At 48.1% G+C, this 16,490-nt stretch overlaps 1 protein-coding gene across 1 annotated transcript; it reads right to left on the minus strand.

The window, feature by feature from the left end:
- Positions 1 to 2,566: 2,566 nt before the first annotated feature.
- Positions 2,567 to 15,248, minus strand: LOC135818170 (peptide chain release factor 1-like). The gene is made up of 5 exons (XM_065331515.1): positions 15,047 to 15,248; positions 10,202 to 10,257; positions 8,037 to 8,139; positions 7,097 to 7,243; positions 2,567 to 3,979 (listed from the first exon to the last, which is right to left on the minus strand). Exons 1-5 carry the CDS (start codon positions 15,101 to 15,103, stop codon positions 3,776 to 3,778), a joined length of 567 nt encoding a protein of 188 aa, XP_065187587.1. The 5' UTR covers positions 15,104 to 15,248; the 3' UTR covers positions 2,567 to 3,775.
- Between the last annotated feature and the right edge of the window lie 1,242 nt (positions 15,249 to 16,490).

A 16,490-nucleotide genomic window follows, 5' to 3' on the forward strand; every position in this document is an offset into this window, starting at 1 on the left:
ACGTTCCCCTCTTTCCTCATTTACTGGGCCGTGAACCTTTCAAGTGGGAAAGCTGTTGGTTTGCTCACTGGAGATGTGTTGGAGCTAGGTCTCAGGTCGTTGAATGTCTCCTCAGTTTGCCTCTCAGTTTTGTGCCCAGTTATCACACTTTCTGACTGCCTACTGTAAAACCGGGAATTTTTGCTGGTCTAATATTTTTGGTATTTCCTAAAATCAACTGTTCGGTGGCACGAAAATTTCGGTAAATCAGTTTTCCAGATATAAATGTATTTTGCACACTATGTGGCATCGCTTTTTGGATTTTAGGTCTCGTTTTATTTTAGGTAAAAAGTACCTGTACCGAAGTTTGACGATGTACCGAAGTCACCGAAAATAAAACTGCAGCGAAATCTTCCGGTTTTACAGTGCTATCTTGTTACAGTGGTGGTCAGTTTCCATGGTTACTCATAACTCATACTTACATGTATGTATACTTTTATATGTTCAGGTTATAAAATTACAAAATACCTTGTACTTGAGAGAATTGAGACTGCTGCTGTGTAAGTCTGGCGACGATGTGGTCTGTCCTCCTCAGTCCACCGTCCACGAATCTGACAGGGTCACTCTTCTGGCCAAAGTTCCCTTGTCTGTGACTTTCACAGTGACAACTGCCAACAGCGGCGCCTAATCTGAATAGATCAGTCCTTTGGGCAATGTCCTCTGATGAGTGAGTTCAATATTCCCAACCTCACCCTACATCAATTCTGTCTGCTCTAGCTGTCACTGCCATCCAAACAAATCTCTCTACGATTGAGAGTTTGCGATGTGTGCTGCGTCGACTGCTGCATGCATTCGGAAATCACACTGACAGTCCGTGATATCCTCCAACTGCACGCAGTGACGTTCAAGCCGGTAAGACTAGCATAGCACCCACTATTATTAGCAGTTTTTTCTCTGGTCTCTGACGTTCGACTCCACTACATGTATATATCGGTTCCGCGCCAGATCTTGCACTCGTTCATGTACTGGCTTAGTTGGCGAATACGGAATAGTGTCTTCGACTCCGTCGTGGCCCAGCTAACCAGAATGGATACGACCAATGTACACTGCCAGCCACCTTCGCAGACTAACTGGTAAACGACGAATTATTTTCCTGCACGCTCCGCTCTCTTCTTAGACCGGCTAAAATGGTGCGCTGTCGTGCTCCGATCCACGCTCTGTGGCATATCGGTTGGCTGCATGCGGGGCCTCGCTCAGAGTCGCTGCCATTGCATATTGCCGTCGTTACGTAGAGGGCGGAATCATTACCGTTCGAAGTAGTTCAATCAAGCGCGAATATCTCTCCGGAGTCCGCATATTCCATGTAACATTGTTCATCACCCGGCATTATATCCTCGAAGTAGTAGCGCCTCGCAAAGAGAGCTAGAACCCTCCGCTGCTACCAGAAAATGGCTTGGAGGCCGCGAATGACTTGGCCCCTAGTCCACTAGTTTTTCACTCATCGCGGGTAAAACTGTGACTGCAACAACAGAAACACTCGAAGGCAAAACTTGAAGGGAGCGAAACGCGGCTTCTTCCGGTCCCACAGGTATTTAGGCACAACAACAGCCAGAGAGCTAGTGGCAGGCAGCATTGCCAGACACAACATGACGAAACGCAAGAGCAAGAATAAAACAGAGGAGAGCAATCCAACAGGATCAGGAACAAGTGTGAACGCTCGGAACTAAAAAAATGAAAAGCGTGCCATCAAGCTCGTACATCAACCATGTCAACGCATGCACGCAATCATAATGCATAAATGCCATAATGGTGCTGCTTGCGCCCTGATTATTAGTGATTTTGATACACGCACGTGGTTCATCGACATCATTAGTCTATTTCCATAAACGGCGTATCACTATCACTGTATCAGTGTGAGCAACACACAGACAGTCAGTACAGTGGTCCCTCTCTATTAATTAAATCCGGCACCATTTGTGCCACGGAAAATCTGCTGGATTAGGGAGGGTGCTGGATTAACAAATCTGATTTACTGCTGCAATGTGCATGAAGAGGACATTTTGGCTACTGGACATTGTGCTTGTTTATCGAGGGTGCTGGATTATAAAGTGCTGGATTAGAGAGGGACGACTGTACAGGTAGACATGTTCCGAATTTTCCCGAGCCGTGCCCAGATTATTCATTTGTCACGAAATACAGACATCTACCGGTATCCTGCTTATCACCAGCGTTGTACATACCGGTAACTCGCACCGACTTTTTGGGGGTGAAGTTCTGTTGCTTATTGTTTTACTCCGGAAAATACAGTCTTACTAGCATTAGTATTATCGGCAGATGGCGTTATTCGGTGCGCATGTGGTCCTATGCCTCTGGCAAATCAAGGCATGAAGAGAGCTAGAGTAGTAGAGAGCTGTACGCATGCATTGTTGCATGTCTCCTGCATAGACTGAGTCAAGATCAACGCATCAAGCTACACTGTCTGTACAGAGAACAGTGACAGCGGAGCCGGCATGGTCTCAACCACCACAATACTATCAGCATGGTGGACTCCAGCAGAGCCTCCACCGCTGTCAAACAGCATGGGAAGTGGCTACAGCGGCGACTCCAGTTTCTCAGCCAATGCCTACTGCAAGAGCAACAACATGTAGAATGGATCCCACAGCAAGGACTAGAAACAGAGCAAGAAGAGCGACACCCAAGGACAACATGATACGGCCTACAGAGACGTATTTAAATAGAGCATAACATCAGACGTAAGAGACATGGACGGGGGAGCAGGAGGAGGATCAGAAGAGAGAGAAAGAGAGTGAGAGTGAGAGTGAGAGAGAGAGAGAGAGAGAGAGTAGGTGTGAGAGAGGAGGGAGAGAGAGAGAGAGAGAGAGAGAGAGAGAGAGAGAGAGAGAGAGAGAGAGAGAGAGAGAGAGAGAGAGAGAGAGAGAGAGAGAGAGAGAGAGAGAGAGAGAGAGAGAGAGAGAGAGTACACAGACTGTTCGGGTGGTGAAAATTAGAAGTCCAGAAGTATATACTTTTGATACACACAGTATTGAGCATACTCAACAGTGCGATGACAATACCGCTTTGTCCATAGTCGTCTAGACTATAGAGTATCTTTTAGTTATAATACTTATGAACTGGAATAAATAGGTGCCTCGACTGAATACAGTAAGATATTATTATTATTATGTCCAGCTTGAAAAGAATGCATTCATGATAGCTAATGAACCTGTGCTAAATGCTAGAGTATGGCCAAGCCGGGGGGAAGTCCCGCTTCTCATCAGGAGGCCAGAGTGTAGTTTCTGTTATGAGGTATGGACTGCTGTGTGTTGTGAGTTGCAGCTCTGTACAAGCAGGTCAGTCGCCTCAAAGTGATATCAAATTTGCACCAAGAGATCAAAGTGTTCTGTGAAACCCGACATGCAGTACAGTGCGGAACGCATTCATTGGCAATTGCATGTCGGGTTCAGTGTGCCAATAGGACGCAAGCTGCCCGATGCCTCTCGCAGTGTACTGTACCACTGAGCTGTAGTGGTGAGTCTTATGATAGGGGTGGGCACCTATAACAGCAACACTGCTGCCCGGATATGCGGCCTGCTATACCATCCACACTGTAACGTGAATAGCATGGCGGAAAAAAACAGCTGAGAGCTTATGCCAGCGGTTTTCTGTTCGGGCGAGGAACAAAAGACTTGCAGAGTGCGCCCATGTGCATGTTGGTCAATCCGGCACAGCACATACGTTTATACCATGCACAGTGCACAGGTTTCAGGGTATTTGCTGACTCCGGCCCGGAACACACTCACGGGGACTCGGCCGCATGGAGTGTCTTGGGCTTAAACTCGGAGATGTGGTCCGGCGGCGATGCCCTCAGCGCTTTCCTGATAGCACTGATCTTTGCAGACGTGGCCACCTTCTCCAGGAAGGCAGCAGTATCGGCAGCATTGTTCAGCACCGCTGTCAGTCCAGTGGTTTTGAGATCAAAGCGATGGTCAACAACCTGCATCTGTGATCAGAAAAGACAGAGTAAATAACTAGTCAGCTGCGGTAGAGTTGACACCAAGTTCACTGCATATTCCTAACTGAATAGAATTCACACCGAGCAATGACACAACCAAGTCCGTCTTTGCCGTTACTCAGAGCTTTGTGTTTGAAGAAAAACACACTCCTGATCAGACACTAGCTTGTCATTGCTGAGTGAGAATTGTATTACTGGCACTGTCTGCTGGTCATGGAACACTATACGTAGCCTGAGGATCTTTTAGACAGCGTTCAGACTACCGTGAATCCCGTCAAACCGTGAAAGGCGATAAACCGTGAAGGACATTCACACTACCGATAAACTAACGTTACCGGTACATAAGTCTTGCAGCTCTCACCGCGGCGCTGAGAAGGGATTTTCCCTTTTTCCCAGCCTGAGCACTTTTTTTACTGCCAGAATGCAGTTACCGCCGCAGCAGTAAAACTTTTCTGCCGGTAACGTGCCAGTAACGTCACGTGATCAAATCACCTTGGAAACTTTTCCATTCCGTCACTTTTTATCGGTAGTCTGAACGCGCCCTTAGACAGCGTTCAAGTGACCTCATCATGTAGAAATATGATGATCTTGTTCACACAAGTGTTGAGTTCGAAACAGGACGACTGACGACACATTATCCAGACATTACAACGGGAACGGTTAGGTTGGGGGAACGACATTTATTATAGACGACGAGACAAGAGACCAAGACGAACGAAACGACTACATGGTGATTATTGACGAGTGAGAAAAGAGAGAGAGAGAGAGATCAAGTCTAAACGGCAAGATAAAGGGCCTGGGTAGCTATGGCAAATATGGGCGCGCAAGTAGCTACCCAGGCCAACGGAGCAAAAGGAGACAAAAGGTGCGTACGCAAGTGCATGCAGGCCAGCTAGAAAAGGTACGGGAGGGGGTACCTAACATACCACCCCTCCATGAAAAAAAATCCCGCGTCCTCGCGGAGAGAAAAAAAGAGAGAAAAAGATTTAAAAAAATGACTGACGGAGAAAAAAACACACACACACATACTGCACGCGCGCACGGATCTCACGAAAGTGTGTACTAAATGCACTACAGATTATTCCTGTACTTCTTATAGTGTGTAATAACTATTGGAGTTTGACGAGGAACATGAATTACTAGTATTTTGCACGGCTAATACAGCCTAGTTACACTTTTGCTAAACATCCAAAAATTAGAGCGTGGCTCACCATGATCGGACCCCTAACTTGGTAATGTTTTACGAACACACGCGCGCACACACACTACAAAAAAATTCACGAAAAAAAATTTGACGAAGAAGGAACGCATACAAAAAAAGAAAGAGAGAAAGGTAGCTGACCTGCATGGCTTGAACGAGACTAGACGAGGTTGGCGTAGGAGAGACGAGGTTGATAGAGACGAGAAGAGTTTGGCGTAGGAGAGACGAGACTGACATGGACGAGACGAGGTTGACATAGACGAGACGAATGGCGGTTGAGGACGGCTGGGCATGGGATGATCTCAGGGTCGTGGGTCGATCAATAATCGGGCGCCAATGTTGAATTCGAAACAGGACGACTGACAACGTATCCAGACATTACAACGGGAACAAGTTAGTGGGAACGACATTTATTATACTAGTAGACGACGAGACAAGAGACCAAGACGAACGAAACGACTACATTGAAGAGTGAGGAAAGAGAGCGTGAGATCAAGTCTAAACGGCAAGATAAAGGGCCTGGGTAGCTATGGCAAATATGGGCGCGCAAGTAGCTACCCAGGCCAACGGAGCAAAAAGGAGACAAAAGGTGCGTACGCAAGGGCATGCAGGCCAGCTAGAAAATGTACGGGAGGTGGTACCTAACATACCACCCCTCCATGAAAAAATCCCGTGTCCTCGCGGAGAGAAAAAAAAGAGAGAAAAAGATTTAAAAAAACGACTGAAGGAGAAAAAACACACACACACACACACACACAACGCACAGGCCTCACAAAAGTGTGTACTAAAAAAAAGCACTACAGATCATTACAACCGTCAACGTTCCTGTACTACTCATACTATAGTGTGTACATTGCCAATAACAACGGGCCCAAACGCCCCTTCAAAACATGGCACAAAAAATAACTATTGGAGTTCGACGAGGGACTTGAATTGTATTCTGAGGACTAGTATTTTGCACGGCTAATGGAGCCTAGTTACACTTTAATATACGACATAAATAAGAGAGCGTGGCTCACCATGATCGGACCCCTAATATTAATGAAGGACACCCGCGCGCACACACACTACAAAAAAATTCACGAAAAAAAAATTTGACGAAGAAGGAACGCATACAAAAAAGAAAGAAAGAAAGGTAGCTGACCTGCATGGCTTGAACGAGACGAGGTTGACATAGACGAGACGAGGTTGGCGTAGGAGAGACGAGGTTGATAGAGACGAGACGAGGTTGGCGTAGGAGAGACGCGACTGACATGGACGAGACGAGGTTGATATAGACGAGACGAATGGTGGTTGAGGACGGCTGAGCATGGGATGATCTCAGGGTCGTGGGTCGATCAATAATCGGGCGCCAATGTTGAGTTCGAAACAGGACGACTGACGACACATTATCCAGACATTACAACGGGAACAGGTAGGTTGGGGGAACGACATTTATTATAGACGACGAGACAAGAGACCAAGACGAACGAAACGACTACATGGTGATTATTGACGAGTGAGAAAAGAGAGAGAGAGAGAGATCAAGTCTAAACGGCAAGATAAAGGGCCTGGGTAGCTATGGCAAATATGGGCGCGCAAGTAGCTACCCAGGCCAACGGAGCAAAAGGAGACAAAAGGTGCGTACGCAAGTGCATGCAGGCCAGCTAGAAAAGGTACGGAAGGGGGTACCTAACATCTATTTTATTAACGTCTAAAAAACGCCAAAGCGAGGTGATGCAATTTGAAATTTCTTGACAGCCGCATTTTCTGCATTTCAAGTTAAAATTGAGTGAGTTTTTTTTTCGGGCAAGGAACACTCTTACACTGTATTTCATGACTAGCCGGGTCACAGTGTGAGCACACCCGTAAACAGCTTGATGCAATCATTTCAAGTAAACGGGGCCCGAATCCTTTTTACTTACCCCAAAGTAATGGAAGGTCCTGACTTTCTCGCTGAAGTCCATCTTGCCCACAATCGATTTGCGATGCTCCTGTTCATCTTGTTCCTTTTTTGATGATTCAATGTCAAAGAGCTTGGCTCGAAGCAGCTTCAGGCAGTTTTCTCTGTTCTGGGAAACAGGACAAGGACAAGACAAGACAAAGTAGCCAAATGGTCATTGTGAACAAATTCCCAGGAAGAGACAAAGAGGAGACAAAACAAGTCAATCCGGTTATGCAGTGACTCAAACTATAAAATCACCTAGAAGGAAAAGACAGTGTCTGCAAAGACAAAATCAGAAACTTGAACGATAAATTTCACGTACCAAGCAGTTGCAGCAACAACAGCCGAAACATCAGAAACAGCAACAACAATGAAGACAACAACAACAATGAAGACAACAACGACAATGAAGACAACAACAACAACGAAAACAACAACAACAACAATGAAGACAACAACAACAATGAAGACAACAACGACAATGAAGACGACAACAACAACAACGAAAACAACAACAACAACAATGAAGACAACAACAACAATGAAGACAACAACGACAATGAAGACAACAACGACAATGAAGACAGCAACAACAATGAAGACAACAACGACAATGAAGATAGCTACAAGAATGAAGACAACAACAACAATGAAGACAGGAACAACAATGAAGACAACAACGACAATGAAGGCGATAAGAACAACAAACACAACAAGAACGAGAAAACAACCACCACCACAACCACGGCTGCCGCTGTCAAAAAAATCGGCAACGTCACACGACGACCACAACAACAACAACATCAGCAGCAGCAGTAACAACAGTCTAACACATTTTGTTGACAACAGAAATATTTCCTGGCTGGAGTGCTAGGAGTATTAAAAGATTTACAGGAGGAGCAATTAGCAACTGCACTTACCACACTCTGCACACGAGATGTTTCAGAACGGAATGCAATGCCACTTGGGATGTGAGTCACACGTACTGCACTCTCTGTCTTCTGGACATGCTGTCCACCAGCACTACGGGATTAAAAACAAGAGAGAGAGAGAGAGAGAGAGAGAGAGAGAGACAGAGAGAGAGACAGAGAGAGAGAGGGAGAGAGAGAGAGAAGAGAGAGAGAGAGAGAGAGAGAGAGAGAGAGAGAGAGAGAGAGAGAGAGAGAGAGAGAGAGAGAGAGAGAGAGAGAGAGAGAAGAGAGAGACAGAGAGAGAAAGAGAGAGAGAGAGAGAAAAAGAGAGAGAGAGAAAGAGAGAGAGAGAGAGGGAGAGAGAGAGAGAGAGAGAGAGAGAGAGCGAGAGAGAGAGAGAGAGAGGCTAATTTGCAGCATCTGCTTGTATAACTGTGTCCAGTGGTGAAAGACTACCGTACGGCACTACTCTAGACAAAGGATGCTCAGGAGGTTACACAATCTTAAATTAAACTGTGTTCACAACTGGCGTGTTGACGCGGTACGCTGGCGGATCATGCGTGCCCAAGCGCACATTCAGCCTTTCAAAAAAAAAAAGCAGCAATTCGAGTCGTATTTTAGGGCGGGCGACACCACCGAATACTAAGTGTTTGACCCTGTGAATCAAAGTGACTGGCATGTACGCCGGTACGCGCCTGATATGTGCTGGAAAATAAAACATACTGGAATTTTATTCCTGTAGCTATGCAGAAGACATTACTTCAGTAACGTCTGGCGCTAGCCCGGGTCCACACAGCTTTAATTTGGTGTACGTGGCGAGCGGGCGGACCTCCGTCTGGCGCTATCCTGTACCGTACCGTGCCATCAAAGACAGCTGGCCACAAACAGCTGGCCACCATATTCAAACAGGGCTTTCAAATGCAAGATCATAACGTGAAGCAACTTGGAAGAATGAGCATGAATGCGAAGTGTATCGGGTAATGCATGTAGGGCGATTGTGCGGGTTCGAATCCCAGGTTATGCCTTGAAAAATAGGAGAATCGAAAAAATTATAACATCCCTATGCTTTTTGCCTAGGTCATCAAGGTGGTAGACGGTGTCGTATTACCCTCGACCGTACCTGTCCCGTACCGTACCATCAAAGGTGGCTGGCCACAAACAGCTGGCCACAATATTCAAATAGGGCTTTCAAATGCAAGATCATAACGTGAAGCAACTTGGAAGAATTAGTATGTATGCGAAGTGTATCGGGGATGCATGCAGGGCGACAGTGCGGGTTCGAATCCCAGGTTATGTCTTGAAAAAAAATAGGATAAATGAAAAATTTACTATGCTTTTTTTGCCTAGGTCATCAAGGCAAAAAAGCATAGCGTAGGGCCCTGAGCTTCCAAGCTCTCTCGTTTTGGCATGATTTCATATGCATGACGACCAACAAAAAAAAGAGTTCGCTAGAGACTCAGTTAGACTGAGTATTCAGCATCCGTAGGAACACCACCACCCAGCAAAGATCTAAAGGGCGATTCACAATTCAACTTTTTGTGACGCGATACGCGATTCGCGACAGCTGCGACAAGAAACTGCCTGTCGCGAGCTGTCGCAAGGTACCTGTCGCAGAAGTTGAAGAAAGTTCAACTTTTGCGACATGGGACTCACGACATACACAAATGGAGTACATTTTCGACCCTGGATGCACGTGCAGTGCACGTGCATAGTACTACTTGTGCATGTGGAAGTCGCAAACATGAAGAACATTGTGAACCGTGTGTTGCTGTCGCAGCTCGTCGCATGTGTCGCAAGTCGCATGTCGCGTCGCAAGAAGTTGTATTGTGAATCGGCCTTTAGACGCAGATGCAGCTCCTGAAGCGGCCGAAGACGACCAAAAGCCAGCAAAGTACGCACGAATGCGTGGTTCACGCGTACAGTACACGTACCAGTTGTAAACACTGCTTTAGGGTGATGCATTCCCATCCACAAAAAGCCAAGACTTGCCAGTGTAACTCCTGCGAATGTTCCATGTGTCAATCCACTATCGGGCAAATGTTTTGAACACAGGACGGTTCACGAGCTGCAACAAACTGTTTCCGGCCGAAAAATCTTATACGAATATCATTCATTCCTAGATGGTCATGAGTCCAACTGGGACAGAACTTCTTTGTGAAAAGCCATAGACCTACCCAGATGCTCTGAACACTTCATATTTCAAATCCTTGGCATCAATGACAATATCTAGCTGCAAGAAAGGCACAAACCAACACGGGCGCACACAAACACACACACACACACACACTACTACTACTACTACTACTATTGACAGCTGCCAGAAATGGCCACGCCGCTCCCCAAAGGGAGGTACTGTCAGAGAGGTTAGGGGAGAGGTAGGCAGTGCTTCAAATGGCGCTCCAGGTCCTGTCGCCTCCGAAACTGGCGTTGACTACAGACTCGGCAATGATGTTCAAAGTGCTGGCGATCAGTCACTGTAGGGCGCTTCGGGCGGGGTCCACAGCGATGGCGCTTGAGGCCAGCAGTAGACTTGAAAGTACGCTGGCAGGCAGTACACACCGGGACCTCGGCAACAGGAGGAGCATCAAAAGGCGGTCGGTCGTCACAGTTGTCACTCCCTAGGCACTTATGCACTGCAAGCCCACCCCTGCTCCGGAGCCATCTACTACAGGCAGGACACTGCACCGACCCAGGCTGCTGTGATACGGGGAGCTGTCGGACTGCTGTGCACTTGTGCCGGGCCATGTCGGCGCGCCGACGAAACAGGCGGCCGCAAACGTGGCACACAATCGTCTTCGGGGCAGGCTCCTTCACCCCCGCTGCTGCCGACACTATGTCACGCCACTCTCCGCGATCGTTGGCTGATTGGAACCAATTGTGCACACCGGCCACAGTCAGATCAGCCTGGACAACGTCCTTCCAGCGATGTCGGGGGCCGCAAAACGGGCGGGTTCGTGGAAGATGAGCGAAGAGCAACTGCTTGGGTAACCGATTGTTATCAAGCCGAGCTAGGTGCCCAAGCCACTCCAAGCGTCTTCGCTGTACCATGCACGACAGTGGAGTAGGGTCACCCCACTGTGTGCGTAGTTGCTCCGATGTAATGTGCTGCTCCCACTGGCGGCCGCGCGAAATGCCAAGGATTGACCGTAGGTTGGCGTGATGGAACCTGTCCAGCTTGTCCAAGTCCGACTTCAATGGGGTCCAACACTCCGAGCCATACAAAACCGTGGTGAGAACACATACCACATACAAATGCCGTCGAGTAGGCAGGTTCAGGCTCTGATCATGTAAAATCCGCCGAAGACAGCCAAAGGCCCTGGCACCCTTCGCAAGGCGGCTCTGGACATCGGCATGAGCTCGCGAATCCGGAGTTATAACAGATCCAAGATAGGGGAAGGAGGTAACAGCTTCAACCCTTTCATTGCCAACTGCCAGATCGGAACAATCAGCGGCAGCGACTCCATAGCCCGCGACCAGTAGCTTAGTCTTCGTCATGCTGACCGTGAGGCCAAAGCTGGATGCCACATCGCAGAAGGCGGACAGGGACAGGTCGGCTGCAGCACGAGTTGTTGCGAGTAGGACGGCGTCATCGGCAAACTCAAAATCATCAGCATGACCAGTCTGAGACTGTCGACGTCGCCCAGCTGCACGGGGAAACAACTGTCCATTAATCAAGAAGCTGAAATCCACACCAGACTCGATGCCGCGCTCCCTGAGAACAGACCTCCATCGCTCCATCACCAATCCGAAATACAGGTTGAACAGCACAGGAGCCATGACACACCCCTGCCGTAAACCATTTTGTACAGAGATCGGATCGGTACAACCACCAGCAACACGAACAGACGCCAACATGTCCGTATGGAACGACTTCACGAGAGCCACAGCCTGAGGGGGGACACCGAGCCGAAGCAATGCCTGCCACAGAGCCTCACGAGGCACAGAGTCGTATGCTTTGCGGAGGTCCACAAAGACGCAAAACAGCTTCGATCTATGCTCATATGATTTCTCTACCAGTTGGCGGACAGAGAAGATGGCATCAGCACAACCACGGTTTCGCCGGAACCCACACTGCGACTCCGGTAGCTCATCCTCAGCGAGCACTTGCAGCCGATTCTGCACGACCCTAGCAACTAGCTTCCCCACAACCTCCAGCAACGCAATTCCTCGCCAGTTGTCGCAGCGAGAAAGGTCACCCTTCTTAGGTATGGGGATGAGCACTGCATCACGCCAGTCCTGCGGTACGTAACCCTCCGACCAGACAGATTGAAGCAGGTCCAGAAGGAGTGGGTGGAGGACGGGCACACCAGCCTTCAACAGTTCAGGCACGATCTGCGACATGCCACCAGCCTTGCCGTTCTTCAGATGTCTCAGGGCATGGGTCAACTCCTCTCCCGATGGTGGCTGCGTTAGCGAGTGCATGATCTCCCGCTGGGGGATTTGCTGGAATACCTCTGCATCGTAAGTACTGCAGACATTCAAAACACCTGAGAAGTGCCCGTGCCATGTGTCCCTCTGCTCTTGCACAGATCCACAGACGTCTCCCCGAGTGTCGCGGATAGCCTGTACAGATATTGGCTTTAGCCCACCAAAACAGCGCTGCATATCTCGGATGGCAGACCACACATATTTGCCAATGAAACGTCCCCGCTGCACCACCGCCGCTTTTTCCATTAACCAGGTGGTCTTTACCCGCCGTATACCAGCCCGAGCCTGGCCACGAGCCTCCTTGAAAGCCCTGTGATCATTCTGATGGCCAGTTCTGAGCCACAGGTCGTATAGCCGATTACGGGTTGCTAGTAGGGGCTCCAGTGTCGGGGCACTATCACGAAACCAGTCCGGTACACGCCGCTTGTCTCGGCCAACCACCTCCCCAGCCACATCGACGACAGCCGACTTCACAGCACTCCACTTACAGTCCACGGATGAGGCACTATCATATGTATCAGCCAGCCGAGACTCAAGACCAGCACAGTACCCAGCACGCAATGCAGACACACCCTCAGCCTCCTCCTCACTCATAAATGGCAACCGGTTAAACCGATGAACAGCAAATTTCCGAGGCCTGGAATGCGAGTCACGGTGATAGCGCTGCTGCGCAATATCAGGTAATCGATACTTCATGCGGATCAAGCGGTGGTCAGTGCTACACTCTGCCGTACGCATCACTTGACAATCCATGCAACGTTTACGATATCGCTGCCGAACAATTACGTAGTCTATGCAGTGCCATCTCTGTGAACCAGGGTGTTGCCAGGTGTACATGTGGATGCGCTTCTTGGGAAACAGTGTGTTACAGACAGTCAGCTGTTGACAGGCCAAGAAAGCAAGAAGGCTATGGCCAGCGTCATTCACTTCACCCACACCATGCGATTCATGTACTCCCTGCCACATCTCCATTTGCTGTGGACCAGTACCTACACGTGCATTGAAGTCACCCAGGACAATGACATCATCCAGAAGATTGATATCGTCCAGTGCAGCTTCAAGCTGAGCAAAGAACTCGTCCTTGTCGATTTGAGCCGACCTGAATGTTGGAGCGTAACAGGACATCACCGTCATCCAAGAAGGAGAGTTGTCATTGCCGAAATTTAGCCGGGCTGTGACAATGCGTGATGAGATAGCTTTCCACTGGCAACCTCCACACTCGAACGCTTGTTTAGCCCTACGTCGTAGGACCAGTGCAACTCCCTCGGAGCGACGAAAATTTTCGGCAGGCACAGGGCGACCAGACGCGAGCACGGTGGCATCACCAACACTAAAGGAATCCCCGCCGAACCACTTCGTTTCCTGCAGTCCAACCATCTCTATATCAACTCTGGACAGCTCACGGATCACCAAGTCAATCTTCTTGTCCTCCACGACAGATTCGAAATTTGAATTTTGAAAACGTCCTCTTCTTGCCGTCTCGACGGGTCCGTCATTGTTCACCAAGGTTCGAACGTTCCAAGACCCAAAGGCCAATGTCCGCAGCCTGTTTCTCCTCTTCCTCTCTGACAGCACTCTCTGAGCTTTACAGTTGGAAACCATTCGGGGGTCAGCTACACCGCCGCGAATGCCGTGAGACGAGGACGACAACAGTCGTGACAGAAAAACACCGCCCTGGCGACCGCGTCATGAAACCCTCGCCTCAGAAATTTCATGAACACGCCAAGGGCGACTCTGGTAGGTCCAGAGCCACCCCGTGGCCAAGTGGGAGAAGGCTGAACTCGAAAAGGTCAGAGCAAAAAAAGTACAACCGTCCCCTTCAAGCACAAAGGGACACACACACACACACACACACTCACACACACACTCATACGCATGCACACACAAACACACAGCGTCTGATTTGGACTAACCACAGGCACGGATGCACATACACACGCCAATCGCTGAAGGCTGATAAATCGACTACCACAATTTTAACCTGATCACTCCTCCACATAGCTCACTGAAGCAGCTTTTTCTGGCCCGCGAATACCTACTCTTGATTATTCGATTTTTTGGACATGCAAACCACACCACACACTCTGGCATCCACTATCAGTAGGTAAACACCAGGGTGAATGAAAGAAGAGCTAAGAGAATGAGAAAGTGAACACGTGCGACTTAATATAATCACGAATTCAACCTGCAACCTCTTGATGGGGAATCGACTGCATATACCACTGCACCATATGGGACACACAATTCACACACGATGCACACACACACACACACACACGATGCACACACACTCACACACACACACACACACACACACACACACACACACCTCAGACCTCAGACCTGCCCATCGAGGAAGCGATGATAGCGAACAGCTATGTTAGACATAGCAACTTGTGCTGGGATTACACCATTCAACAGCTTGCAAGGCTGATGAATTGACCGCCACTATTTTTAGCCTGGTATCCACCACACAGCTGATTGAAGTGACTTTTTCTGGCCAGTGAATCCCTATTTTTACACACACACACACATACACACACACACACACACATACCGACATACGGACACACGTGAACACAGCGTCGTACCTCGGTGGGTTCTGGTAGGATGAGGATGGCCACGGTGCTGGTGTGACGACGACCCATGGCATCCGACTTTGGTACTCTCTGCACACGATGTACACCACTCTCGAACTATACAAAACAGTAAAAACAACAATGGTAACAAAAGAAGCAGCATTAATAATCTTGTTGTACACAAGAATACAAGTCTTGCGTTCTGAAAAATTGATAAATAAATCTTGAGCAGGGCTCAATCTGACTTTCATGCCATGGAATGTCTCAGTAATCCTTGCAAGTTTTGTGCTAAATTGTGAAGGTATAAAATTGTTCAAGATCTGGTCTAGTTGGTGGACTCTTGAGGCATAACTTGTGCCCCACTGTCTTCTTCGCTTACATCTTTTTTTAAATACTTCATTGGCTCATTAACTGGGTGTAACATAGTATTGGGGCTGGGTTTAGCATCATCTCTTGTCAGTTACATGTTTCCCTGCACTAACCGATGTACGATTAGATGAGAAGGCACAACTACTTTCTTAAGGCATATATGCCTATAATTTATCTGTGTAGACTCACAAGAAGTGTCAGTTTCGAAGTCTTTTAAGGAAAGGTTGAGCGGTCGCGGCTGGGATGACGACTACACCATAGCTCAGTAGTAGAGCACCGCTAGCCATAACCAAGTGTCCCTGGTACGAGACCTGGTGGTGGCAGTCAAGTTTTTCTTCGGACTTTCCCTGTTTCAACTCCCTAAAACTTTTGAAAATCTACTCGAAGTAGGAGAGTAAAATTAAATTTATCACTCAAACAAAAACAAACAAAATATGATAAAACTAGGTGTGCAGTGCAGGACAGCTGTTAGTACGTCAGAATATTACAGTTTTGCGTAATGATGCTCAGGGTAAGTTCTGGCCAAGGAGGAGCTCATGAGCTTAATAATATGAACGCAGGTGTTAGCTGAAATTTATTTGACTGGCAGGTATCTGATTTGCTTGGAATACTCTTTTAGCTACATGTATGCTAGCAGTATACCGTACTAATGACAAGGTTATGCCTAAATTATGCCAGTTGATAAACCAAATGGTCCCGAAATGAGGCCAGGCCGTAGGAGGCACGATTTGGGGCCCTTTTCTGCTTTATGCAGTGATTATGCCTAAATATTCTCGGTCGGATGCCTTTTTCAGATAAATTGGGGCTATGCTCAAAATAGACCGTTTCCACCATAAGGGTCACGTGATCCGATACAGGGCATCCTCTTCGATATTTGTGCAGAGTATCAGTTGTTGAGCATGGTGAGACACTGTAGATTTCCATTTGGAGATGGAGGAGAGTGTTTCGAGTGGTTTGGCACCGATGGCTGTGGAGTCCGTGGACGAACTGCCAAATGAAGAATGATCTGAGAGGGGAAAAAAGGTGTGTTCCTGTCTGGAAAAGAAGGTGTTACTGGAATGGTAAGGTTTCCACATTCATACGATAC

The sequence above is a fragment of the Sycon ciliatum genome, chromosome 5, assembly GCF_964019385.1.
Source record: "Sycon ciliatum chromosome 5, ocSycCili1.1, whole genome shotgun sequence".
Classification (NCBI taxonomy): Eukaryota; Metazoa; Porifera; class Calcarea; order Leucosolenida; family Sycettidae; genus Sycon; species Sycon ciliatum.